The sequence below is a fragment of the Zosterops lateralis genome, assembly GCF_965231275.1.
Source record: "Zosterops lateralis genome assembly, chromosome: 7".
In the NCBI taxonomy this organism is placed as follows: Eukaryota; Metazoa; Chordata; class Aves; order Passeriformes; family Zosteropidae; genus Zosterops; species Zosterops lateralis.
The window spans coordinates 5512923-5538287 of NC_139767.1; the positions used below are offsets into that span (position 1 = coordinate 5512923).

General features: G+C 50.3%; 2 protein-coding genes across 2 annotated transcripts in view; one reads left to right on the plus strand and one right to left on the minus strand.

The window, feature by feature from the left end:
• Positions 1-231: 231 nt before the first annotated feature.
• ITGB2 (integrin subunit beta 2) lies at positions 232-12579 on the minus strand. Its single transcript, XM_083864855.1, has 16 exons — positions 12460-12579; positions 7903-7969; positions 7545-7633; positions 7068-7251; positions 6695-6865; positions 6261-6502; positions 5763-5918; positions 5465-5560; positions 5249-5338; positions 4930-5070; positions 4493-4677; positions 3427-3671; positions 2275-2494; positions 1920-2137; positions 1609-1775; positions 232-1322 (listed from the first exon to the last, which is right to left on the minus strand). Exons 2-16 carry the CDS (start codon positions 7964-7966, stop codon positions 1260-1262), a joined length of 2331 nt encoding a protein of 776 aa, XP_083720981.1. The 5' UTR covers positions 7967-7969; positions 12460-12579; the 3' UTR covers positions 232-1259.
• A 3917-nt stretch (positions 12580-16496) lies between these two features.
• The window catches only part of SLX9 (SLX9 ribosome biogenesis factor), a gene marked incomplete at its 5' end in the record, with an annotated part of 39068 nt that continues 30199 nt past the window's right edge, over positions 16497-25365 (plus strand). Inside the window, 2 exons of the mRNA XM_083865635.1 lie at positions 16497-16610; positions 17870-17978. Coding sequence (XP_083721761.1) covers positions 16497-16610; positions 17870-17978 — 223 coding nt within the window. The remainder of the gene's footprint in view (positions 16611-17869; positions 17979-25365) is intronic.

Below are 25365 nucleotides of genomic sequence, written 5' to 3' on the forward strand. Positions count from 1 at the left end.
GCACCATTCAGTGAGTCAGTTTTGGCTTGCAAGGGAGCACCATTCAGGGCATAGATGGCAAATTGTGTAGAAAACAGTTTGCTTCTCTAGCTGGGATCTTTCCCAGGCACTGTACCTATGGAAGATGGCAGCAGCAATGACAAGGTAGTCGACTGTAGAACACTTTAGCTGCTGCCCTTGCACCTAATTCTTAGCAGGACAGAGGTATTTACCTTATATATTAATCTTTATTCACTTTTAACGGCTGCAGAGAGCAAATAAAGATGCGACATAATACAACTCTATGCAAATTAATCCCAAACTTGAAGCAAATAAGGAATTGTGTCAAAGGAATGTCCCACAATGCAAGAGTAACTGGCTGCTGTCTGTGGTTGGGATAACTGCTGAGCTGGAGATGCTCTGAGTACTGTTTTGCACAGGACCCTGGCTCCTGGTATGTCTGACAGGCTTGCAGAGCAGGGAGATCATGCCCCAGGGGGTGGAAGAAGCTGTGGCTGACCTCCAACCTGCATTTTCCAGGTGCTCATAGATCATAGATCAAATTTCACAGGTCAAACAGTGGCTCCTTACTGTGCAGAGGACTTCAAGACATGATGGAGGTAAGCCAAGCATGCAGAAGCCCAGGCAGAACCATCCCTGAGGTAGGTTGTGCAGGGAGAGATGTCACGGAGCAGTTGGTGATTTGGGAAAAAGATCCAGTGGATGTTCTCCAGCCACTCTTCATCACGAGCTACAGGTGCTCACTAGCCCTTAGGGCCTATCATATCACTGCAGCCTCTGGAGAAGTTGCTTGGACCCTTTATGTCCAACTCAACAGTGAGGAAAACATTGCATATTGGTGGAGACCAATGCAGCAAGTGAAGGAATGGAGCAGCCTGGAAACATCCTGCTGCAGCAGAAGAGAGATGGCAGTTTTGAAATCCCAGCTCAAAATCAAAGGTGGAAGCACTCAGTCCTCTCAGCTGGCTTTGGGGCTCAGTGTCCAAGACTCCTGCCAGAAAGCAAACTTAGCACCAGGAGATGGGACAGGAGCCACTGCATTTTCCTGTGGTGTTCCCCTCTACCAGCTCCATTAACACAACCATCAAGAAGTGGGCCAGGAGATGTCCTTCAGCCAGCACCTGACATCAGTGGGGCCTCTTAGAAGATGGGATGAAACCATGAACACAAAGAAGAAGGATAGGTATCCTCAGTTTAATATTTCCTTGGCTTAGCAGTTCCTTATTAAACAGTCCATCCTGGTGCTGCCATGTGTTTCCTCATTCAGTAAACCTGGGGTTGACGACAGTGGTGGTGGCACTCTTGAACAGGGGATTATCAGCCTGGAGGGAGAGAAGGGAGAGGCTTGTGTTGGGCTGTATTGGATTTCCAGCAGAGCATTAACCATCCCACCCATCCCAGTGCCAACATCCCAGACAGCATTGGAAGAAGAGTCCATAGGATATCTAGGCCCCAAAATGGCAAAATCCAGCTGGGCTGGAAAACAAGCAGTGGGGAGGGCTCAGGTCTGCATGGCTGCCTATGGGAAGGAAGTCCCCTCCTGCTGTCCCTTCCCCAGTGGATCTGAGCACCCCAGGACACCCCAGTGGCACGGATGGGCTGTCTTACATCATTCCACTTGGCCTTGCTCTTCTCCTTCTCAAACCGGCGGTATTCCCGACGGTCAAGCAGCTCCATCAGGACCCTCCAGGTGACCAGGATCACAGCACCAATGAGGAACACGCCAGCAACGGTGCTGCCCACGATCAGTGACACGCTGGGAGGCTTTGGGCAATCTGGGATAAAGACAAAGATCTTTAGGGTAAAAGATAAATTTTGGGACAGACAGATGGGCTGCAGCCCCTGGAGAAGCAGCGAGGCTGCCGTGGCAAGGTTGGCCCCCTGCCTGTGGCAGGACAGGAGGAGCAGGGATGGGATACCTCTATCACGTTCAACAGTGACGGTGTATGTGTCATTGCCATCCTCCTGGACCATATGGAAGGACATCCAGCAGTTCTGGGAATCCTTTTCCCTGCATTTCCTCTCATTTTTGCTTGTGTCTGTTGTTGAGTTCGTCCCCAGGTGGATGTTGGGACAGGCCTGGGAGCAGTTCTTCTCAAAGGGGCCGCTCTGGAAGAACTTGCACTCCACACAGGAGCTGCAAAACAAGCGGCCACAGCTCACATTTGCAGGGGCAGGAACCCTCTCACTTGGCTCTGGCTACAGCTGGGCTCTGCCCAAGCACAGACAGGGGATATTGGTGATCCCCATGCCCTCCCAGCGCCCATCACTGACCTGTGCTTGCTGCAGGGTGAGGGGCAGCCCGGGCACTCCTGGCAGAAGGGGGGCTGGTACCCTCCCCAGCACTGGCAGCGGTTGCAGAGGCAGGTCCCGCGGAGGCTGCAGACATTCCTGCGGCTGTTGAGGCAGCTCTCCGTGGACTGCTGGCACTGGCAGGCACTGCCCTCGTATCCAGGCTGGCACTTACACACCCCACAGTCACATTGCCCGCGTGCTGCAGAGGAAAACCTGTCAGATCCTGCAGGCAGCCGGGCCATGCCCTTTGTCCATGCCTGGAGAGCATCACCCACCCTGCTCTCACCACACCACCCTCCCCGGGATGCTCAAGTGTGGGCCTGAGAGATTTTAGCCTGCTAGCAGCTGCTAACTTTTTCCCAAGGTGCTGGGAAAGATGAGACAGGAAAAGCTTACAAATATGATTGCCTGGCAAGAAATACTAAAAATATAAAACCTGTGAGTGAAATAGAAATGAAGGGCAGCTTTGAGATGTAATCATGGCAGGCAGGAAGATGGTGATTAGCTGGAAATAGGTCGATGGATAGAAAACAAAAAGACCTAAGGGTGTAGCCCCTCTCCATTCTGCCAAAGTATCAGGGAAAAGGTAGATAAGAAAAGTAGTCTTTAGAGTTTAGAATATAGGATGATATGGTAATATAGTAGTTCTCATAGGCTGTGTGCAAAGTTTGTAGGTTTTGTATCTCACGCTGGTTGGTCACTGTAAATTAGAATATTCAACACAAAAGGAGATACAATGTATTGTAACACCAAGGAAAAATTTCTCAAGAAAGTTGCTTCTCAAAACAATCTTGGCAAACAACTCTCCTTTCTCAAAACAATCTTTCTGCAGGTGGAGTTTTTGCTGTTTCCCTAGTTAACCAATGGGACTAGAGAGATGTCGTTCCTATTCACCAATCATGTTAAGTCTGTATCAGAACACCTTATAAAAGGTAGTAAGAATTAGACAATAAAAGCCTTCTTTTTCTACGCTCTTTGCCTTCTGAAATATTTGGAGTCTTTCTTTCGTGTCCTACAGCGACACTCAAGGAGGTCCTACAGGTGTGGTGGGACCCAGCAGCCCCAAACCCTCCAGGCAGCATCTCCCTGGGCATTTAACCCCTCTAAATAAAGCTGTCCCAGGCTCCTCACCCGGGCCTCCGCAGGGGAAGCCGTTGAAGAACTCGCAGTTCATGTTGTCGCACTGGCAGTGGGTGCCGTAGATGTACTTGCCGGGCACGTCGCTGGTGTGGCAGACACACTGCCCGCACACACAGTCCCCCTGCCCCGAGCACGGCACGGAGCTGTTGTCCCTGCGGCAGCTGCGCTCCAGCTCCTTGCTGCTCCTCCCTTTGGTGTCGCACTCGCAGTTCTTCCCTGTGTACCTCGAGTTACAGCTGCAGGGAGAGGAGAGGAGAGGAGAGGGAGAGGGGAGAAGGGAGAGGGAGAGGGGAGAGGGAGAGGGAGAGGGAGAGGGAGAGGGAGAAGGGAGAAGGGAGAAGGGAGAAGGGAGAAGGGAGAAGGGAGAAGGGAGAGGGAGAAGGGAGAAGGGAGAAGGGAGAAGCAAGACTGGGTCAGTGGCCACACACAGGGCTTGGACCTCTGCAAAAGTGGAGCAAATCTGGGACAGTGTCACCAAAACCCAGTGACAGCATGTTGGTGCTAACTCCATGCTGGAGTGGGGTGGCTGACTGGGAGAAAACTTCAGAAATGCTGCTTTTCCAGCAGTTGTATTCACAACACCCAGAAATTATTGTTGTATTTATAATTTCCAAGCCCTTGCCAGGGAGATGTGAGTATTTCCCAAGGAAACACAGGCTTTTCCTCCCCTTCTCACTGAGGGGCCATGGAGCAATAATTACATTTAAAGACCTGTGTGAGCTGCAGCCAAGAAATGGGATTTTGAGAGATTTCAACAGAAATCTGTGTCTGCTCAGTGGGTAGATTGGTGGATGATTTGACACTGGGATAGATGGGTGCATAGCTGGATGGATTGAGGCCCTTAGGAAAACAGCATAACCTCCACCAACAGAAACCCAGCTCATTGTGTCCTCTGCCTCCATGAACACAGGGGACAGTTCCAAGGGGAATGCACGAATCCACCTCTCAGAACAAAAACAATATGTGCAAAGCTACAGAGCCCAGCCAACATCCCTTGCCCAGCCATTCCCCAGCCCTGGCAGCATTTGAAATGGCATTTTGGGTGGACAGCACACACCTGCAGATCCCACACTCGACGGTGCCTTGCCTGTTGCAGGCGTCTGGGTCAGGGCGGTCGTTGCAGCGGCAGTCGCAGTTGCTGCTCACGCGGACAGTGAGGGTGTCCGTGAAGCCTAGTGGCCGGATGGTGAAGGAATAGTTTGGAATGCACACCTTGGCTGTGACCTTCACTTTGAAGGTGACCTAGAAAGTGCAGAGTAGGACAGGGAAGGGCCAGATGTCCAGCTGTCAGAGTGTGGTATTGGCCCTAGGCTGAGGACATGCACATCCAGAACAATGGAGGATCTCCCGCATCCCACAGCATTTTGGACACTCTTGGCATTAAATTAATAAAACCAGAAAGCCTGGAAGGGCAACCAGGGCTCCTGTCATTACACAGGACGGGCAATAGAAAGTGAGCAAGCTGTGGGGTGTTCCTGGAACAGGAGAGTGTACCTCATCATTGATCTTGACATTGTCACACTGGCCTCTTGCTTCATCTGTGGAGTCCTTGCCATTTTTGCATTTGGAGTCATATTTGACATCCAGAGTGTCTGGCAGGGTGGAATGGTCCAGGATGATCCGTGAGGAGAGGTTCTTTGGAAAAATGGTGGAGAAAGTGACATCAGTCCAAGAGTACACCAAACCAAGAGGGTATGGGGTTGCAGGTCAGGAAAAAGAACCAGAGACCACCACAGGTCAGGATCTCAGCTGCCTGGGGTGGTTCTGGAAATGCAGGTGATGTAATTGGAGAGGTGGGAGCTCCAGCACTTACATTGTAGGCCTCTTGGATTAGCTCAATGATGTTGCTGGAGTCCTCGTTCAGCTCTCCCACCGCCGACTTTGGGATCATCTCACTGAGTTTCTGCCAGTGGAGAGCAAAGAGGTGAGCACCTCCTACCGCGTGACAGCAGAGCAGGGGACACGCACAGCTCTGTCTGTCCTCCTGGGAAGGGGATGGAGGCACCTGGACCATCTGACATAGTCTCACCTTGTAAACATCCACCACCTTGCTGGTGACAGCAAAAATGGGCTGAATGTTGTTTTCAGCAAGTGTCTGGACCAGCTGGCCAACAGATGGGTAGTCCTGGATGGGGACAGGGATATCACACTCAGCACAACCTCCCCCACCAGCAGAAGACAGACACTTTGGTATGGCAGCACAATTTAGGGTGATTAAGGTGACGTTTCAGTCTCAGCAACAGGTTGTTTTACATGACACTGTCTTTTCTGCCTGGGGGAGTGAGGTGGGGGGTGCTGGATTCGCTGAACAGCCCCCAGGTACTTACAAACTCATTGCTCTTTTTGTACATGTTGTCCTCCAAGTGGCACTTGCCGTCGTTGGGGGTCAGGATGCCCCCGAGCTTGCCATCCCCGGCAAAGTGGAAGCCGTCATCAGTAGCAAACACCAGCAGGCGGGTCACGTTGCGCCAGCCAATCTTGTCCTGCAAGTGACACAGAGAGTGGCCCCTGTCCCTGAGCAAGGCTGGCAGGACAGTGGCAGTGGGTGTGGCCCTTCCCAAAGTCTTGTGTCAGCCGCAGCATGGGGCATGAGGCAGGAGGAAGGTGGGTTAAGGGAGATCAGGGTTAGGAGGCTCTGAGGTAAGATGCATCTTAAGATGGGTACAAGATACTCTCTTGTACTCTCCAGAGTGACCTGCCCTGCTGCCAAATCAGAACTTCGGCAGGATGGGCTTCCAGAGCCCACCTGGAGAGGGGCAGAGCCTCTGGAGAGTGTGCATGGGCCTGAGCACAGTTCCTGGCAGCAGGGCAGGGGCAGCACTCACTCCACACACTGCAGCCTGCATCATGGCATCCAGCCCTCCCTCCGGGGCATCCAGGTTCCCTGAGATGAACTGCTTCCCCACTTCGTTCTCAAACTGCTTGGCATTATCAGTCAGAGACAGGATGTGCTTGAAGGCAAAGGGAGGCTGGCACTTGGTGTCTTTGTTGGGGCAGGGGTTCTTCAGCTTCTCGGGATGTGTGTTCACGAATGGCAGCACCGTCTTGTCCACAAAGGAGCCAAACCCTAGGGCAGCCAGACTACAGTGTCAGTGTCAGGGCACAGGGCATGGACAATCTGCTGGCCCCAGTGTACATGTCCATGTCCCCTGCCCTGCCACACTCTTCAGCCAGGCAGAGGACACCTTCTGTCCACTTCCTGCATCCCCCTCCAGCCCTGCAGCTCTTCCCAGAGGTGCCAGGCCAAGCACAGGCTCACCAATGCGCCGAGAAGGGGTGGTGCTCTCCAGCGCCCTGAGCAGCTCCCCTCCCAGCTTCTTCACCTTCTCCAGGTCATCCAGCATGGAGTAGGAGAGGTCCATGAGGTAGTAGAGGTCGATGGGATACCCCATGGCACGGCGAAACTTCACCTCAAACACGGCAGGCTGGCCTGAGGGACAGGGATGGTGGGATCAGCTGCAATGTTGTACCAGCTGGTGCCATCACCCACCCCTCCTCCCTCTTGGAAGAAAAGGGGTGGAAATGCAGGCTGTAATGTGTTGCTATGTCTCGGGTGAGTCTGGGGATGAGTGGAAGGGCACTGCTGGCAGGCCACAAGAAGAAGGGTGTTGGGAATGCCAGGAAGAGCATACCTATCCTCAGCTTCAGGTGCACCTCCTGTGGAGTCAGCTGTATCTTGTTGCTTAAGGGCTGGTCCTGTGTTTTTTCGATCTCATTGCCTGGAAACACAATCTCACTGGCTGGGCATCCCCTCTGCTCCAGCTGCTCAACGGTGTCACAGCGGATGGTGTCTGGCTCGCCAGCTTTGGTGAAATTCTGTGTGTGACCATACCAGCAGAAAAAAAAAAATAAAATCAGAGGAGCAAGAGGTGAACAGGCACCTTACAAGATGCCCTGGCCCTCAAACCAGGTCTCCAGGACATTGATGGAGAAAAGAAAACCTTTGATGGGTATTGATGGAGAAAGGTCATGGCTGTTGGATCCCCCTGGCCCCATCCTCCATGCAGGACATGAAACCCTCCCACCATGAAATCAGGCAGGGTGACTGTCTTGCTGCCTGTGAGCTGACTGCTGGGGGGGTGACAACTAGACAGGCTACATGGACCTACCAGCTTCTTGCACCAGGCACAGCCAGGACCAGACCGAATGCAGTCCTTGCACGTCCCCACCTTGATCTTGGGGCACTCCATGGCAAAGGCTGGAAAGACAAGAAGACAGAGTTGGTGGGAGGGGCAGTTGGGGGTGTTCAGACACCCAACACCAGGCACCCATGCTGGCCTGAGCCTGCCCTGCCTCTCAAACCAATGCTGGGGGCTCTGCAAAGGCCCTCAAAAGCCTTGCTGTCCTTCAGCTGGGCTGGCTGAACTCCAGATCCCAGGAAGTGTAAGGACATTTTGCAGCATTTTGGATCCCCCCACTCTTTCACTGCCTGTGAAAGGTGCTGGCAGGAAGGACACCAGGGCTCACCTGTTGTCACCAGCAGCAGCACCCCGGTCATTGCTGACAGCTGCAGGCAGCAGCCACGAGGCATTTTCTGCAAGACAAAAAAACATTCTTGTGACCACCTGGGATGTGCCCCAGGGATTGGGCAGCCGCCCTTTCTCTGGGCAACCTGTGCTGAGATGTGTATCACACCTTTCCCCAGCAAAGCCCTGCAGCAAACCCTGACAGTGTAATGGCCTTGCAACATGGATGAACATGGGGAAGTCAGAAAAGAGGAATTTGTTGAAAGAAGAAAAAGGAATAAGAAAGTACAAAGGAACAACAGACACTGCCCTTTTTAGTAATTGTGACACAGTGTCACTTTTGCCCTTTTTAGCAGACATAGTGTCTGGAAACCACATAATCTATTTCAAAAAAGCTCTGATAGCTGCTCCTGAGTAAGAAATGAACCACTCCTTGCCTCCTGCCACCGCCCCTTCTTGTGACCATGCCAAATAAACAGCTCAGAGGGATTTGGAAATGAGGAAACAAGGGAAACCATCAAAAGACACTGAGGCAGGTTAGTACATTAGGGCTGCTCAGATTCCCTTCTGAGGCATCAGGGTGTGCTGTCTTAGCTCATCAGCCCCTGTAAGACACCATAGCAGCTGAAGATAACTCTGGTTCAGCCTTGAAAGGATGTCTGATCTCCCAAGGGCAGAGAGAAGGTCTAGGTAGGTCAGTGGGTAATGTTTGCACAGTGAGGTTTGATATATAGATTTTGAGGTGTGGCAGGACTCTAAGGGTAGTGGCCAGCACTGATTTTGGTTGAGGCCATCTGGAAGCCCACCCTGTCCTGGATCCAGCCCCCCTTGCAGAGCTCCACAGCCAACACCACATTGCTGCACAGCCAACAAGAGGCAGTGCTGTGGTCACCCAGCCAAACCCGCAGGGTGATGTGGCCTGGGAGCTCATTCTGACACATCTGCACAAGACCATCCTATGGTGGGTAGTCAGAGCCTTTCTGGTCAAAGAGTTCTGCAACTTCCTCTCTACCACCACAGTCTCCCATGGTAAGATTTTAAGGGTGTAATTTATTGTCACAGCTGCAATGTCCCTGTCAGTGTGTCAAACACGCCCTGTGCTTAGCTAGCCCACCACACTCTTGTCACCTCCAGATTCTGCCAGCAGAGTTTGAGTTTGCAGGAAAGCAAAGTGGGTCCTGCCTTTGTTCCCTGTAGAACTCAGTGACTGACACTCCAAAGGTGCCTAATTAGGCTCCAGTTCAGCTAGAAACCAGAAGTTCCCACACATGCTGTGAGGACCAAACACACAGACTCAATGGGCTGCTGCTATTCCACCTGCCTGGTGCTTCCAAGTGTTTAATTCCTGCTGCCATGCCAAAGTGCACAGTGGTGATGGGATAGAGCTCTGTGAGCTCCTTGTTCTTGCTGGAGGTTGAAGTTTCCTGCTTACAGGCTCATCTCGTTAAATAGAGCAACCCTAAAACTGGATTAAAAAAAGCTCCCAAACTCCAGAAATACAGTGGGACTCTCAACACACCCCCAAGTGCTACTGCTATCAAGTATTGTGAAATGGGGTTCATGTTGTGAGCTGCATTTGGACACCTTTTTCACTCCCACGATGGCTTCTTGCCCTTGTCATAAGAGTGTGAAGCACATCCTGATACTGGGAAAGTTATCAAACAAGAAGTTCAACACTTCTGCCATGGAGGGAAATTACGCTGTGGTGTGTGGGTGAGTGAGCCCAGGGCTTTCAAGAGAACTAATGGGGCTTCTCCTTTGTCTGCCTCTTTACAGCCTTCAGAGGAAGGGCAAAGCAGGTTTCCAGCCTGACTCTGAGCCTCAGCAGCATTTCCTCCAACCCCCTTGATGATCCTTTCAGCTTATCCCAGACTTGCAGTCACCACCAATCCCGGGTCTCATCTCCTGCTTGTGCTCTGCCTGTGAAGTTTCTTTTCCCCTTCTTTCCCATAAATTCAGGCAAGCAGAGAGGTGCACATAGTCCATCCTCCTGCCCTGGTGTGCAGGAGCAGAACTGGAGAGCTTTACAACCACCTTCATCCTGTGGTGGGGAGTGGGGTGCCAGTATGGAGCAACCCAGCTGAGGACAGGACACATGGCCACCAGGATCTGCTTCCTGGCCAGGGCTGCATGGTGGCATCAGAGGGAGAAAGCTGCACCTCAGGACCAGGGTCCTTCTTGGCCCTGTGCTCTTCTGTGATCTTCTCACCACATGCCTTGCTTGGGTGGCTTGGGATCAAGCCTCTGCTTCAGCAAGAGCCTTTTGCAGAAGCCACCAGGATATTCCACCAGTGGAGCACCTGCCTCAGGGCAAGATGCCCCCCAAGGGTCTGTGAGCCAGAAGATGTGAAGGTGGCCTCAGAGAAGGTGCATAAGCTAAATGCTGCTGCCTGTGGGCAGGGTGCAGAGCTGGGGCACTCTGGCACTCAGGATGTGCTGGGGGCTGCAGTTGGGATGGAGCTGGCTGCTGTGCTGCATGGAGGAGCAAGCTGGGAGTTATAAATAAGGCTGAAGGGGAAGTGTTGACGCCAGCAGTGATCTTGTTGCCATAAATAAAAAAAAAGTGTTCAACAGCAGAGATGAGTCTTGAAGTCTGTTAGCCACAAGTTCCCATCAGGGCTTTGCTACACATAATTTTTCTCACAAAAAAGGAGGACATGCACTCATGCCTGGCATTCTGTGAGGTACTCCCGTGGCGTTTGCACCATCCACCTGTAGCAGCGAGGTTCCACTAGTGCCAGTGCCCATGGGGGCCTCCTCCACACTGCCAAGCATCCCTGGGTCACTCCCATGCTGTGACAGAGATGCCACGTGTTGTACCCAGCAGACCTGCTCCTTCCCACCCCTGCAATCTGCACAGCTCCAGACCCCAAGCACAGAAAGAAAATGAGCAGAATGAGGCATGGTGAGGATGGGAGAGTGGATGCCACTTGACTTGGGGCTGATTCTTCCATCACTCTGTTGTGTGATGCAGATAGGTCCCATCCATGTAGAGGAGGACATACAGAGTTCATGCAGAATATCACACTCAGTGTGTGCATGTCTTTTTATATATATTGAATATATATAAATCACAGGGGAAATACATTTAAATATATATATAAACATATTTTTAATACATAAAGAATAAATAAAATTAATTAAATAAAAAGGTATATATATACATACATACACACATGTATATATATATTCCCATGTCTTGTTATAGGAAATACAAACATATTTTATATATATTTCCTTCCAGCAGCCTCCAGTGCCTGCAGAGGACAGATCTGTGGGATGAGCTCTCTCCCATGTGCACCAAGTCCTTGCCTAGTCTGTGGCATCCCTTAGCTCTGAGCACCAAGGCCCCTGGGTGCCCTGGGAAGAAGGGAAGAGGGGATTTGGGCTGATGGGTCTGCCAGGGTTTGAGTCCTGCTCGGGTGGGAAGGGGCTGCCAGCTGGTTGTCCTGCCCTGGGTATTCTGGGCACACCACAGCCCCTATCCTGCTGAGATCACTGAGCAGCACCAAAGAGGTGTGAAGCCCTGTGAGGCAGGATGTGAAAGCTGTAAAATGGCAAAATAGCACCATTTAGACATTTCCCACAGCCTGTGGCAGCCCCGTTCTGGGGTCCATGCTGCTTACAGGACACGATGTAATAATGTGTGTTCATGATTTGGGTTCTCACCTGCCAGGAGGCCGGGAACTGCAGCTGTGACCTTGGGAAAAGCATCAAAAACAGGGACCAGACTGCCTCCCCTGACACCTGGGGTGTGGCCCATATTCATCCAAGAGCCACTGAGAAGTTGGGAAGGACCTGCTCTCCCAGGGTCAGGTGCCTGCAGAGTGTTTGATGTGCACAGCACGCAGAGGGAGGGAGGAGAAGAGCAAGGTTCTCACTTGCTCTCCCAGCTATTCCCCCAGGCTCACAGGGCTGCAGGGACACCCGGGAAGGTCGGTGCATAGGCATTCCAGGCTGTGACACTGTGCTGAGCCCTCCAGGCTGCCATCTCTGCCATCCTCAGGCCATGCTGCCACGCCACTTCCCTCTTTCCCATTGCAACCTGCAGCTGGCAGCGGCGGAGATCCCCTCCCGAAGAGAGAAGGCCATGGAATGTGGCAGCCCACAGCCCTGGTGCTGCAGGTGAGCACACAGCCCCTTTCCACAGCCTGCCCAGTGCCATGTGTGAGGGTGAGGGGAGAGCACACTGCACCCTCTCTGCTCTACTTTCCCAGCCCGGGGGGGGGAGGGGGGGTGAGGAAAGGGAGTTTTGGAGTTTTGACACCCTCCCCACAATAACCACCTCCATTTCCGGCCTCCATTTGCCTCCAAAGGCAAAAATTGTTACAGACCAGGCAAGCTACTTTTGCAAAGGATGCACAGAATGACTCACTAATGGGAGGGTCTCCATGCCAAGCTCCCTGCAACTCCCTGAACTCAAGTGGCTAGAGACTACATCAGGATTTATAAAAAATATGCCATTAAAACACCAGAGCTACAAACTTCCTTTGTTGCCTGCCTGCCTCCCCCCTGGAAAGGAGGAACAGAAGCATAAAAATTGAGATGCTGTACTCGCCTGGCCTCAAGCCTTGTCTCTGTCCGTACTTGGGCTGGGATAAGGATGGTCTCAGCTCCTCACGTTTGGCTGGGAAAGGCAGCTGAACATCAAGGGGTCCGTGACGCACCGCAGTCTTTCCTTTCTACTTCTCTCTTACAGAAGAGGAAGTAAAGAGTAATGTCTGTGGGAGGGGTTCACCCAGCTAGCCCCAATCAACCTGGCCAAACCATAGCCTCCTGCCTCATGGGACTGGGACTGTTCTCCCTGGTCTCCCCAGGGGCTTGCACCCCTTCCACTTCTCCCAGGAAAGGGACCCACCCCAAACCCCACCCTTTTTGAGAACTCTTCACCTTTCACAACCCTGCTGGGGACCGGTGCTGACCTCGGTGGGAAAACAAAGCTGAGAGTGGGGGAAACTAGTTAATTGGCAGCCTTTGGGTGTGGAGAAGATGGGGAGCTGGCTCCTCTCAGACTGTGGATTGGGCTCTGAAATGTTTGTGTCAGGATAGCCAGAGCTCCTCACATGACAGAGGATGCAGGCACCATCCTCTGGCAAAGCTCAGGACTGTGTGGAGAATTTTTTAAGCAGCCTTCTAGTGTTTCTGTGCTGGCTTCAATAACTCCTCCCGGCAGCAACATTTCCCTGAGCAGAGAAGAACCAGATCCTGGCAATTTTCTCTTCATCTCTTCAGGGCACCACAGGTTAAAAAAAAAAAAAAAAAAAAAAAAAAAAAAAAAAAAAAAAAAAAAAAATAGAAAACATACAGGACTGTAGGGTGTTTTAAAAAGCTAATTAATGTGAGTCTTTATTAATTGCTTTGTAGGTTCTCCTTCCAAGCAAGCTGATGTTGAGTCACCGTTTTGCATTATCATGGAATCCCAGAAGAGCTTGTGTTGGAAAGGACATTACACACCACTTTGTTCCAATTCTCTGCCATGGTCAGGGCAACCTGAGGCATTATAAGACCCTGATCTGTTCACTTGCTGCTGTGTTACAGTTATGGGTTTATTTTTGCAGCAAGAAAAGAGATTGCAGTGCCAGCAGAAAATTTCCAAGCCCGGATGGATGCTCTGTGGATTGGTGCTTTTATTAAAGGAGGCATCATCGCCCTGGCTTGGTTTCATCACAGCCAGGTGCAGCAGGAAAGCATCACAGTAGTCCTGGCAGTGGGACAGGAGCATCGGAGCATGTGATGCAGGATATGGTGGGGATGGACCCTGAGAGTGAGCCAGCTGGAGCTGGGATGCTCACCCAGCCTGGACGGCTGAGGCTGGATGCTGCAGAGCACTCCCCAGCCTTGGAGTGGGTGAGCTGCTGTAGATGGGGCTAGGAAGGTCGGTGGAGCTCCCTCCCAGCAGTGGGGGTTGCAGATCTGGGGGGAAGGAAGTGTGGTTGAATGAGATGGGCTCCCTGTAACCTTCCTTTTTGCATTGCATGAGGCCCTCTTTGCATTGCGTGAGGCCCCCTTACTGTGTGAGGCTTTTCTCCTCAGTTGTTTCGTGGGGTTTGTCCAACCACTCTGCTTCAACTGACTCAAGGTTGCAGGAGGGGGCTGGGAGAGCTGTGAGCCCCCGGACCTGGAATGGTGGGAGCAGAGAGGGTCCACCTTGGGTCCCTGCAGCCAAAACTGAAACTTGCTTGCATTTCCCAGTCTCTTCCAGTTGTTCCTCAAGCTCTGCTGCAGCTTTGGCCTTCAGTGCTGAAGGTGAAGGGGGTGGGCAACCTTTGGGGATATGCCTGGTCACAGCACACATGCTCCTCAGGCTATTTTGTAAACACTTTAAGATGCTAAACATTCCCTTTCCTATTTTAACTGCCTTTATTTTTATTGGTTCATCTTTTAATTTTTTACTAGCATGGATTGTGTTCCCCCTCACTAACTGCAGGACTGCTGTGGTTTATGCAGGATGCACTTGAGCAGCTGAGATGGGGACCTGGGCATCCACCTGGGCACTGTTGGAGTGTTTATTTTCCCCAAGTCATGGATTTTGATGATCAGAGTTGTCATTTTGGGCCTTTGCTCCTAAATGATGCAGCCTACAGCAGCAAAAGGGAAGTTTTCCTGTTGTTATTTTCTATTCCTGATGAACATTAAATCTTGTGGATGCCCCATCTCTGGAAGTGTTCCATGTCAGCCTGGACTAGGCTTGGAGCAACCTGATCTAGAGGCAGGGGAGTGGGACAAGATGATCTTTAAGGTTCCTTTCAACCCAAACCATTATGTGATTCCATGTCTCCAACATCCTCTCAAGGGGAAGCAGAGGGCCAGACACTGATCTCTTCACTCTCATGACCAGTGACAGGACTTGAGGAAATGACAGAGACCTGCAGCAGGGGAGATTTAGGTTGGATATTCTAAGGTTCATTCCCCAGAGGGTGGTCAGGCACTGGACAGGCTCCCCAGAGAATGGTCACAGTCCCAAGGCTGCCAGAGCTTCAGGAGTGTTTGGACACTGCTCTCAGTCACAGGGTGAGATTGTTGGGGTGTCCTATGCAGGGCCAGGAGTTGGACTCAATGATCCTGATGGCTTCCTTCCAGCTCAGCATATTCCATGATTCTATGATCTTTCCAAGGACCTTCCCAGAGGCCTCTCCCTGCATTTCCTTGGTACTCACAGGGAGTGTACTTAGAGCTGGGCACTTCTATGGCCCAGTATCAGGCCCTGGGAAACACAGCCTGGGGGGAAATGGGGACGGCAGAGGATGTGGAAAACAAAGATGTATCAGCCAGGGGATATCTGTCAGGGCTTATTAAGATCAAGCATACTGTGGTTTCAGGCTTATAGCTTTTTACTATCTCAGCAAGCAGAAGCAGCTTTGCATTTCAGCCCCTCCTGTGGGTGCAAACGTGTATCTGAGGCTTGGGTTGCTTTGTTGTGGGGCCGCCCTGCACCTGGCAGGTGTTGGCCCTCTCTAGGGGTTTGCTGGGTGTTTTCTACTGGTTTAACTGTAGAAATAATTCCTGGCAGGAAGTTTTAGAGTTTTTTATGTCCTACGGTGGCAGCCTGGTCTGGCTGATGCTAGTGTTACCAAGAAACCTCCAAAATCATTGGGATAAATAAGACTCTCTCTAAAACTGTCATTTTGGTGTTAGCAAGGCTTTATTCCTAGCCAGGAGGAGGTGTGTGTATCTAAAAACATTTCAGCCTCCACACTGACCCCAGTACAAAACTTTTTCACTCTACTAATGCCTTATTTTATATATATATATATACAAAAATACATTATAGAAATGGATGTAAATCACATAATTATCTCTGTTAATTAGTCTTCTATCCTGCACTGCTTATTGATTTCTTGCCCTTCGTGCTAACTTGGTCCATATTCTTTAGTCCTCTTACAATCTGTTTCTCAGAGAGGGAGTCTCCAACTTTCCAGGCTTCTATCTCTTCTGGTATTTTCTGGTTACTTCAACGCCCTTGAAGGGCCATAAATTTCGGATCTCAGATATCCAATCTTCAACTCACTATGGCTCTGTTTATTGAAGCTTGTCAGGGTTAACCAACTAAAGGTTTCGGTGGTTGAATGAGCAAAGTAACATTAAGAGTCTGTGAAGAAACTTAAAAAGTGGGCACTGCTAACAATTGATCAACTAATTAAAACGAGTTTAGGGAAGTTGTATCATTCCCAACGCTGCCAAGAGCTCTCAGCTCTTACAGAGGGGTACACTTGACTTAAAACTGTGTTGTGGAGTATCTGGGTTTGAGCTGAACCCGCTCAACGCCCTCAGGCTGTTCACGGGAACCTCCTGGGGCAGGCTGCAATTAACCAGGGCAATTATCAGCGGGCTGCAATTAACCGGGGGCAATAATCCGCAGGCTGCAATTAACCGGGGGCAGTTGTCCCCTGCAGGCTGCCCGGCAGAGAGGCTGGCAGCACAGGGCCGCCCTCACACCGCCCCCAGAGCGAAGGGCCGGCCCGGGCCGCCCGAGAGGCGCTTCCCGAGCTCCGCCCGTGCAAGGGACGAAGGCAAATTTCCCGGGGCTCGCTGTGGGCGCAGCCGGAAGGTCCCGCCCGGCCCGGCCCCTTCCCTTTCCGCCCCACACACGGCGCCATGGGCAAGGCCAAGCGGCCGCGGCTGCACCAGGCCGCCCCCCGGCCCGCCCGGGCCCCGCCGGCGCTGCCGCAGCCCGGGCCCGGCCCCGCCGCGGGCGGATGGAGCGGGAAGGTACCGGGGCGGGGACACGGGGGCGGGCGGGGGCCGGCAGCGGCCGCCCCGCGGTGCCTTCTCCGCCTGCCTTCCCCGCACTGACAGGGCCGGGCTCCTGTGGGGCTGTGCGGGCTGCGGGGCCGGCGGAGCCGTGGGTCTGGCGGTGGCGGCTGGCGGGGCGGCGCCGGCCCGGCCTCTCCTGGCGTTAACCACCCTGGTGACGTCCTGGTGCTGCTGCTCCGCTCCTCCGTGTGAGCCTGTGGCCCGGGCACGGCAGGGAGTGACACGGGGGAGCCGGGAGCTGCCCCAGCACAGTGCACTATTGGCAGTCCCACCGTGGCAATACCACTTATTCCGGCCCAGCAGCCGTGCCGGGGCAGCGCCGCGGTGTCCCCAGCCCGCGTGGGGTGGTGACACAGGGACACTGCGGACACTGCTGGAGTCAGGGTGCCTGGGGTAACTTGAGTGCAGTACTGGGGATTGTTATCAGCAAGTGTTATGGGAGTTTTGTAGTGCCTCCCTTTAATTTTAGGGTTAGGGCAGATGGAGAGGAGCAAAAAAGTGATTTGTACAGAATTATGTAGGGTATTCTGTTTTTCCCCAGCTGTGTTTGGAGTGCACGGTTCAGATGCCTCCCCCTAGACCCCTCACAGTAAGGACACAACACCAGTAAATGTTTTTTTATGTGTCTGAGCTTTCCTTTTGAGATTGCCTGTGCCAAATACATTTGGGTTTATACCACTGTGAAATTATGTGTTGGCGATGTAGGTACTGTTGGCTAAAGTAATGAATTGTAATCCAACCAGAGTAGCTACTGCAGATCTTAGGGAGGTGTTGCATGCTTAAAGCACAATGCTGAAGATTTGGGGAGTTGCTAGTAGTTACTGGATCTGCTTAATGTCCATTGATTTAATCCCCTAATCTTCTCATTTGTTGCTTATCTGTATTGTTCTGTACCTGTAATAAATCTGTCTTTTCCTAAGGATGCTGTTAGCAGCTCTCCTGGGAGTGAATACACTCGAGTGAGGCAAGGCAGGAATCTTTTAGGAATAGAACAATCAAAAATGAGACTTTGTGAAACTCCCTTCTGTGTGGAAGAGCCAGTGGGGGTTACAGGACGGGAGGCTGCCTTGTGTGCCCTTCCCTGCTCAAGAGAGACTCCTGCTCGCTACCACTGTTTTTATCCGGATGGTGCTGGGTGTGATTTTTAATTTTTTTGAAATGTGTTGCCTGGTGGTGTACATACTGATTCCTGCTTTATGTTTCTTTTGCATAAGGACTGGGACTTCTCATCTTCTGGTGTATTTTCTGGGCTGAAAATTGACCCTGATACCCTGGTAAAGAAGCTTGACTTGGATGCCAGAAGCATCATTTCCTCCAGAACAGGTTTGTTGTATTTTGAATGGGTGCTGGGTTAGGTTGTGAGCAAAGACACTGGGGACTGTATTTGTAGTGGCTTTTAGTGGCTGTCCCAGGAGGCTCAGGGAGCTACAGTGCAAACATGGCTTCCTGTGTTCTGTGAGGGCTTCTAGAAGAGCTTTGTTTTTGTTTGGCTTTCTGCCTGGATGTGCTTAGTGATCCCTAGGTGGGGGACTAGCTCCAGGCTATCTGTGGGATATCCTCCTGCAGCCAAAGACTGCCAGGGTAGGGAGCAGAGCAGAGCCCAGGCTGAGAGCTGATCTCTGGGCTTGCTCTGTGGCTGCTTTTGCCTCACCAGCAGCTGCCACTGGTAACCCAGCACTTGGGCAGCAGGTTCTCATTGTGTACCAGCAGTGCCTCACTCACAGCAGCCTGACTGCAGCAAGTCTTCTCCTGTCCTTTGCTGATGTGGTGTCTGTGGCTCAAGGATTCCTGGGCAGGAGAATCTTAACTCATAGGGAGATAAGTGTGGGGGAAGCGGGAGGACATGGTAGAGTCCTTTGATTTCCAGTCCCACAACAAGGAAATGCTCTTTTTGGCTGCTCACTGTGAGACACAGCTTTGTATCTGAAAGCAGTTTTCACTTCTAAATATCTGCAAGGTCTCAAAAAGTTTCTCTGAAACTTGAATCCCAAACCCCACAAACTGTATATAAATGTTTAAAAAATCCCAGAAGGAACAAACTACCAGACAGAGCCTGGTCACACAGTGAGCCATCCTGATACAGAAGATGCCTGTGACTCCCAAGTACCTTCTTTGCAAAGTAAATTAATTTCTTTTCTTCATGTAGATAAATACTACAGTGGCTTTGTTTTCCTGTCCGGGTCTATAAACAAATCAATCACACAAGGGTGAGTGGTTGCCTGAGCAGCAGTGAGCTGCCCATTTGGGCAGAGTGAGGAAGTGGAGAGGTTGTGTGAGGACACATTTGCCTGCTCTCTGCACGGAAACCTTGGCAGAGCATACTGTTTTTGAAACACTGGGCTCATTGTGGGTAACTCTCCTGGGAAAAGGACATGTATGCATCTCTGTGTGTGTGTGCACGCTGCCATCCCTTTAATTGATTCAGACAGCGTGTTGTTGGGGGCTGGCAGCCCGCAGTCCCAGCCTCTCATTGCAGGCTACAGCTGTACATGTCTGGGTTATAAATAGAGCCATGCTGCTGGTGCCTGTGCAGTGCTGATGATGCAGATGTGCAGTGCCTGCCTGCCTGCCTCTCTCCAGGGGATGTGCTGGCCTCCTGCAGGCAGCCCGTGCTGACCCTGCTGCTTTGTGCACTTTCCAGATGATTGGCTAAAAATAACTGTTCATTTAGGGGCTCAAAACTGCAACTCAACCAGGCAAAAAGCGAATCTGAAAATTTTTTATGTCTTCCCAAGACGTCGTGCCCTTTCTTGTTGCTGTGCTCTGGAGCCATGTAGAGGCTTTTTCTTTATGGAAATCAGTTTGGGGTTTTTTGTGTTAATTCAGTGAACTGTGACTAGGCTGTGCATACAATGGCACAGACAGTAGAGTTAGAAAAGAGATTCTGGGCAGACATGCTTTGTCTCCTGGCATCTCTGGTCAGCCCAGAGCCTGTTCTGCTGGAAGTTCAACTTGACTCTAACCTTCCCTCCACCTCTTCCTCCCTTTCTCCCTCAGCTTAGTGCATAGGGCAGGAGGGTAGGACTCTCCTACACATTGCTATTTTAAGCTTTAATAACAAGACAAAGGCATGCTTCCCTCCCACTTGCTTTTCAAGCTCTAAGAAGGTCAAGTTGGCAGACTGTAGGTGGGCTCACTATCTCCTGTGCTTTTCACAGCTAGTGAAGATTTTTTTTTTCCTGCCAAGGCTGCTGTGTGGCAGTTGGGAAAACAAGTATTTGTCCTCTGTGTATGTATATATCTCATGTTATCCAAGATTTATTCACGTTGTCCAAGGTTGCTGGTATCTCTGTGTTTTGTGTTTAGATCTGGCCTTGTGCTGTGACTCTCCCAAATAAAACCTGGTCTGAGGAAGATCTTGGAATTGGGTTAGATTTTAGAAGATGTCAGCTTGGAGCTTGAAATTAGTCAAAAAAAGGTAATTGGATGTTGGGAAGTAGGAGGAAAAGAGAACACAAAGGAGCATCATTCTGCCCTGTAAATAAACCCATGGTATAAGCAGCTCTTCGATACTATGTGTACCATCACAGGGGCTAACAAACCAACAGCAGAGTGTGGTTACTTCCTTGGGATAAAAGGCTCCACCTGGAACAGCTGTTTTGGTGTGTCAGAGCAAAGGGCTGAATTCTGTGCAAAACCAATCCACTGCTCTGCTGGGGCTTGAGGGCTGTTTCCTGTGGTTGCCAACAAGAAAGGACACCTCTCTGCAGTTTTTTCCTCAATTTATAAGTGACCAGCTTTTGCTGCTCTTTTGGCTGTGGTGGTTTTGAGGGAAAAGGGAGAAACATGTTGTGTAAATTGGCAAGTCCAGAGTCTCTAGCAGGGTTATCCCAGTTAACACAAGTGCTTGTGTGTGCTGGGGCTGAAAGAAGTGAGGCCCCTTTTTGTGGGAGGATAAACTGGTGGTATTGGTTCTTGTTAGCTGAAGGCCTTGTTTTTCTGGGGATTTCTGAGGATTGTTGGTGCATCTGGTTGAGGCAGGGTGCCCTGTGGAAGTATTTGCTACTCATGGTGGTGGTCTGTTGCTTCCTTTAGATACAAGGCTGATTCAGTGTGCTTGTGATTAGTGTGAGGTACCAGCACAGGATGTTCTGGCGTCAGTAATCCTTGTGGCATGAGAAGGAGAGGGTGGAACTGCAGTGAAAAATGTCACCAAAATGGAATTCATTGTAGGTGAGTCTTGCATTATGTGATATAAAAAGCCAGTGGTCTGAAAAGGAAAGTATTTTAATATGGTAGCTCTAAGCTGTGTCGTGCTGTGAAGCAGACCTGCTGCGACAGCTTTCTCCTGCTCTGCTTTTTGTCTTTGATCATTAGCTCAGTTTAATGCAGATTCCAGATGATTTCCACACATTTGTAGGTGACAAAAGCCAGGGCCATCCCTGGGAATGCTGGAGTTCAGTCCATGAGTTACTCTGTGCTCAGTGATTGCGTCCTGTCAGTGTGGTTTACTCGGCCACTGACGTAATGTAAATCAAAGGCTTTGCCATAATCTAATCCACGCAGGGACCTCTGTGACTCCAGTGAGTGGATAAATCTCATTTGGGTGAGCCTCTGCAGCGTGGGAATTAAATGTTTCCTACCAAGTCAGAAATAATGGCCTGCCATACTGGGGTTGCTGCTGTTCATTTTTTGTTGTTTTCTTTAGCTTTCCTTCCGTCAGTGTTTGCTCCTTGAACCAAGGGCCTGTCCAAGCTTGGCTCTGGCCAAGCAGTTGCCTACGAATGTCTCTTTTTTTGGAGTGGATGATGAGCCAGTTGTGGAATGATAGGAGCAACTGGATTGATAGCTTCCTGCTTTATTTTCAGCTACTCCAGAAGGGAACGGTGACAGGCTGTGCTGTTCAGAAAACAAAAGTGCAACAACAGCAAGTTCATAATTGTTTGCAAAACCTAATGCAAAATCATCCTGATTTCTGAGGTTGGATTGGACATAAAGAAAGACTTCTCATTTTACAATGAGAGTGATGAGGCCCTGGCACAGGTTTCTCAGAGAAGCTGTGGCTGGCCCATCCCTGGAAGTGTTCAAGGCCAGGTTGGATGGGCCTTGGAGCAACCTGGGATAATGACAGATGAAAGAGGGGTTTAAGTAGATGCTCTCTGCAGGTTTCTTTCAACCCAGGCCACTCTGTGAGTCTGTGATTCTATACCAGGGTGTGAAGCATAGAAGAGCAAAATGGCTGAGCATCTGACAAAGAAGAAATTCCCTTCTCCTCCTGAAGAAATCTGGACATAGGAGACGGTACAATCAGACTAAGCAGGAATTCACTGACAGTAGTGGATTTCTGGGGTCTGCAGGCTGTGCACAACCTTGCTTTCCTCCTTTCTGAGGTTCTCTGAGTTCCTTTTGTTACTAAGCCTCTGTTTGCAAGTCACTGACAGATCCCTTCTGGTTTGCACCTCAGCTTCTGCTCTGGAGTTCCAGATCTGCGGGGTCTGTCACCTTCTCTGCTTCTGCACCCATTTGTCCAATTCTGTTCTCCTTTTGTAGCCTCCAAGAGAAGCAGAAAACTGTTGTGGTCCTGCATTAGCTTCATGCAGTATGATTTGCTGTCCAGTTTGGGTTTTTTTTTAATGGATGTTGTACCAGAATGTTACGGAGTCCCTGTAAAGACCTCTCCTCTGACAGCACTGCTGTTCCTGTGGTGTCTGGACTTGTAGTTACCCCTGCAGTGGAGCTACACCAGTGTGGAAAAATTGCAGCTACGACCAGGCCCCCATTACTCTTCAGGAGCTCTTGACAGGATGCCAATCTTTGTGTCCTATAGTTTATTCCTGTCTGTTGATTGGATTTCTGTATGTTTATTGCCTTTATGCACTAAGGTTCTTCCTCTTTTGTCCTCATCACTCATCATCTTTCCTCTGTTTTGATTTTTGGTTTTGGTTTTTTCCTACTCTTCTGGCATACTGGGGTGTTTAACAATTGAAGGATTAAAAAATAAAAATGAACCCTGTTTGTTTTAATGAATGCATCTGTTCTGAGCGTGGGTTCTAAACCTCTGCTGCTTTTTCTTAATGCATGCTCGGGGAATTTTGAAATCTGCTCGTGTTGGTCATTCACATCTCTGATGTGGAAAGCTGCTGGATCCTCATAATTCTGCTGCTGCTGCTTTTCTTCAGCTTTTCATTCCGTGCTGGCAGTTGTCAGGCCTGTCTTGTGTTTGTTTTGTGCAGAACGCCTTCCTCAAGCTGTTCCCAGGGTGGCACAGCTCAGATGGGGAGGGGTGTAAATGGGCTGAGGATGGCAGGGAGCGGCTGCAGCACCTCCAACATGTTCGTGAAATCTCCCTGGGAAGTGCTTGCGTGCTGTGCTAGACCCAAGTGATGAGGTGTTTCTCCTCCATCTGTCTTTTTTATTAGCTGCCCAAGCTGTGTGAATTTGGGGAGTGGTGAAATGCTCTCCCTGACACTGTCAGTGATGCCCTTGGTGGTGTAGCAGTGAACCTGTTTTAATGCTTTTGAAAATACCTGATGGTTGTGTGGGTGCTGCCTTGGAAGGAGCAGCTGTTTGAGTGGTGGTTGAGATGGGAATTCTTGCTTTAGCTCTCCCTTCCTTCTGGTGCCTTGGGAAGGCTGACCTGAAACAGAGACTGGACAGAACTAGAGAATAAACTAGATAGTTATTAAAAGGCCTTTAGGATACACCTTGGGCAGGACAAGAGCCTGGCCAGGGATACACCCAAAGTGGATCCAAAATGGTCTACCGGTCACAAGGTCTCACACTTTTATAAGTTTTGGTCCATTTGCATATTGGGGTTTAATTGTCCAATTACAGCTTCAGGTTATGAAGTCCTATCCTTCTTGTTTTCTCTTCAGCCCACCATTGTTTGTGCTTTTGGGCCTGAAAGTTGTACTCATTGTCCTTGGTCTCCATCAGGAAAAGGATTTGTTTTGTCTCCCTACTCTGTGAAGAGCTGAGTGACACTTAATATGAGGCTCAGAAACTGCACCCCTGGGCAGCACAGAATCTGAAATACATGAAAGCTAAAACTTAAGGCATCACCTCCACCCCATACCCACTGCAATGTGTCTGTCTGTGTTCTTTGTGTCACCTGCACAGGCCCAGGATGTATCCCAGGAGTGAATGTGCAGGTCTCAGCTCAAAGGGGAAACTTCCCTGCATAAGCTGGTGTTGCTTCTGACACTGGGTGAAAGTGTTTGAAACCTCCTAACAAACTTTGCAAGAAAGGAAAAGTTCCCAGGGAAGGGACAAGGCTGTGTAGGGATTAAACTCTTTAGCTCTCCCCCAGGCCCAAGGTTGGCCACAATGGTTGATAAAGTGACAGATGGCAGTTTACCTTATCTGGGTAAATTGCTTTAGGTAGCAAATTGCTGTACATTCTTTCTTCCTTGCTGTTCAGTTGAAATTTATTTGTTTTTTTGACTGAATCATTAGGACCTGCTTTTATTTTGACAATGCCAGATCACCTTTTAAGGGCAGATTTGGTGCCTGAGGGTTTTGCACCAGGCTGTTAGAAAGCTGCACTGTGTTTGAGAGGAGCTGAGAGAATGGTTTGTTGCCTGAGAAGCCTCTGCAGTGAGGTCAGACAACCTCAGACTACAGGACACCTGGAACAGATTCTGTGGTTCCCAACAGCTGACCTTAAAGCTAGAGGGTTTTTCTGTTCCTTTGGTCCAGAGGATTAAAGTCAAAGGGCTCTTACTTCAGGAGTCAGATTCACCAAGTTCTGTAGTGGTGAACAGCTGTGGGAATTGGTTGAAATGGAGAGCAGAGACGTGCGGTGGTCTCTGGGGGGCTGTGGAGTGGGGATCCTACTGAAAGCTAAAGACATTGGTGCCTTAAATAATATATTTTTTAAAAAAAGTTAAAAATCCATGTTTCTTAATGTTGCTTTAACAATTTGTCTGTGCAGTGTGGTGCTGGCTGTGAGAATAGCTGTGGGAAGCTCGACTTTAATTAAAGTAAATGCAATTAATTGAGAAGCAGTAAATGAGCGTCTGAAGCTTGCACTGTTTCCAGTGCTTTTACTTCCCTTCTGCAAATAGAGCATTTCCATGTTGTGAGTGCCTTCTGCCAGATCACAGGAATCAGTTGTGTTAATATTTATGGAACTAATTAACTTTTGTTTTCTTTCCCTCCCTCTAGCTGTGGCTAAGTCTCTGTTCTTAAAATTAACATTAAAAAAAACCAAAAGACTCCAATTAGCTCGTGGTCATGGATACTGAGCACTACACAAACACAAACATTTTCCAGGGAGCCCAAACCATCCAGAACGTTTTGCAGCCTGCTCCAGGGGAGGAGGCTGTCAGTGGGAAGAACTTGAAATGAGTCCTAGGAGTTGGAAGGATGTGTCAGATCGCTCTAGTTTCTTATTATGGTTGGTTCCTTGGCTGTGCCTGCTGTGTAATGCTCACCAGTAGCACTAGTGGAAGGTACAGGCCTGCCCTGGAGCAGCCTTTCCATGCTGCTGGATGGATGGAGAGGAGGATGTGGCTCAGTGAGGGATTGGAGACTTTGGAGAAGCTCCTCAGGTGGTGCTCTGTGCTTTTGCAAGGCTTTCTCCCTGACTTTGTGAAAATTGGGTGCTCAAACATGAGCGTTTTACATCAAACATATCAGTGCCTTGTGCCACTGAAAGGCTTGCTGAATTTGAGGCCAGGGTGAGCCCTTGCCTTCCTGGCCAGGAGTGGTGGGGCATGGCAGGTGCATGTCGTGCCATGTCCTGCTCTGTGTGATCACAATTCCTGAA

Coding starts and splice junctions, on each gene's coding strand:
- ITGB2 (XM_083864855.1), bottom strand. CDS start 7,966: ATGCCTCGTGGCTGCTGCCTGCAGCTGTCAGCAATGACCGGGGTGCTG. Junction 7,634..7,902: donor GCTGCTGCTGGTGACAACAG/GTGAGCCCTGGT, acceptor TTGTCTTTCCAG/CCTTTGCCATGGAGTGCCCC. Junction 2,138..2,274: donor TCACCCTGCAGCAAGCACAG/GTCAGTGATGGG, acceptor CTTGTTTTGCAG/CTCCTGTGTGGAGTGCAAGT.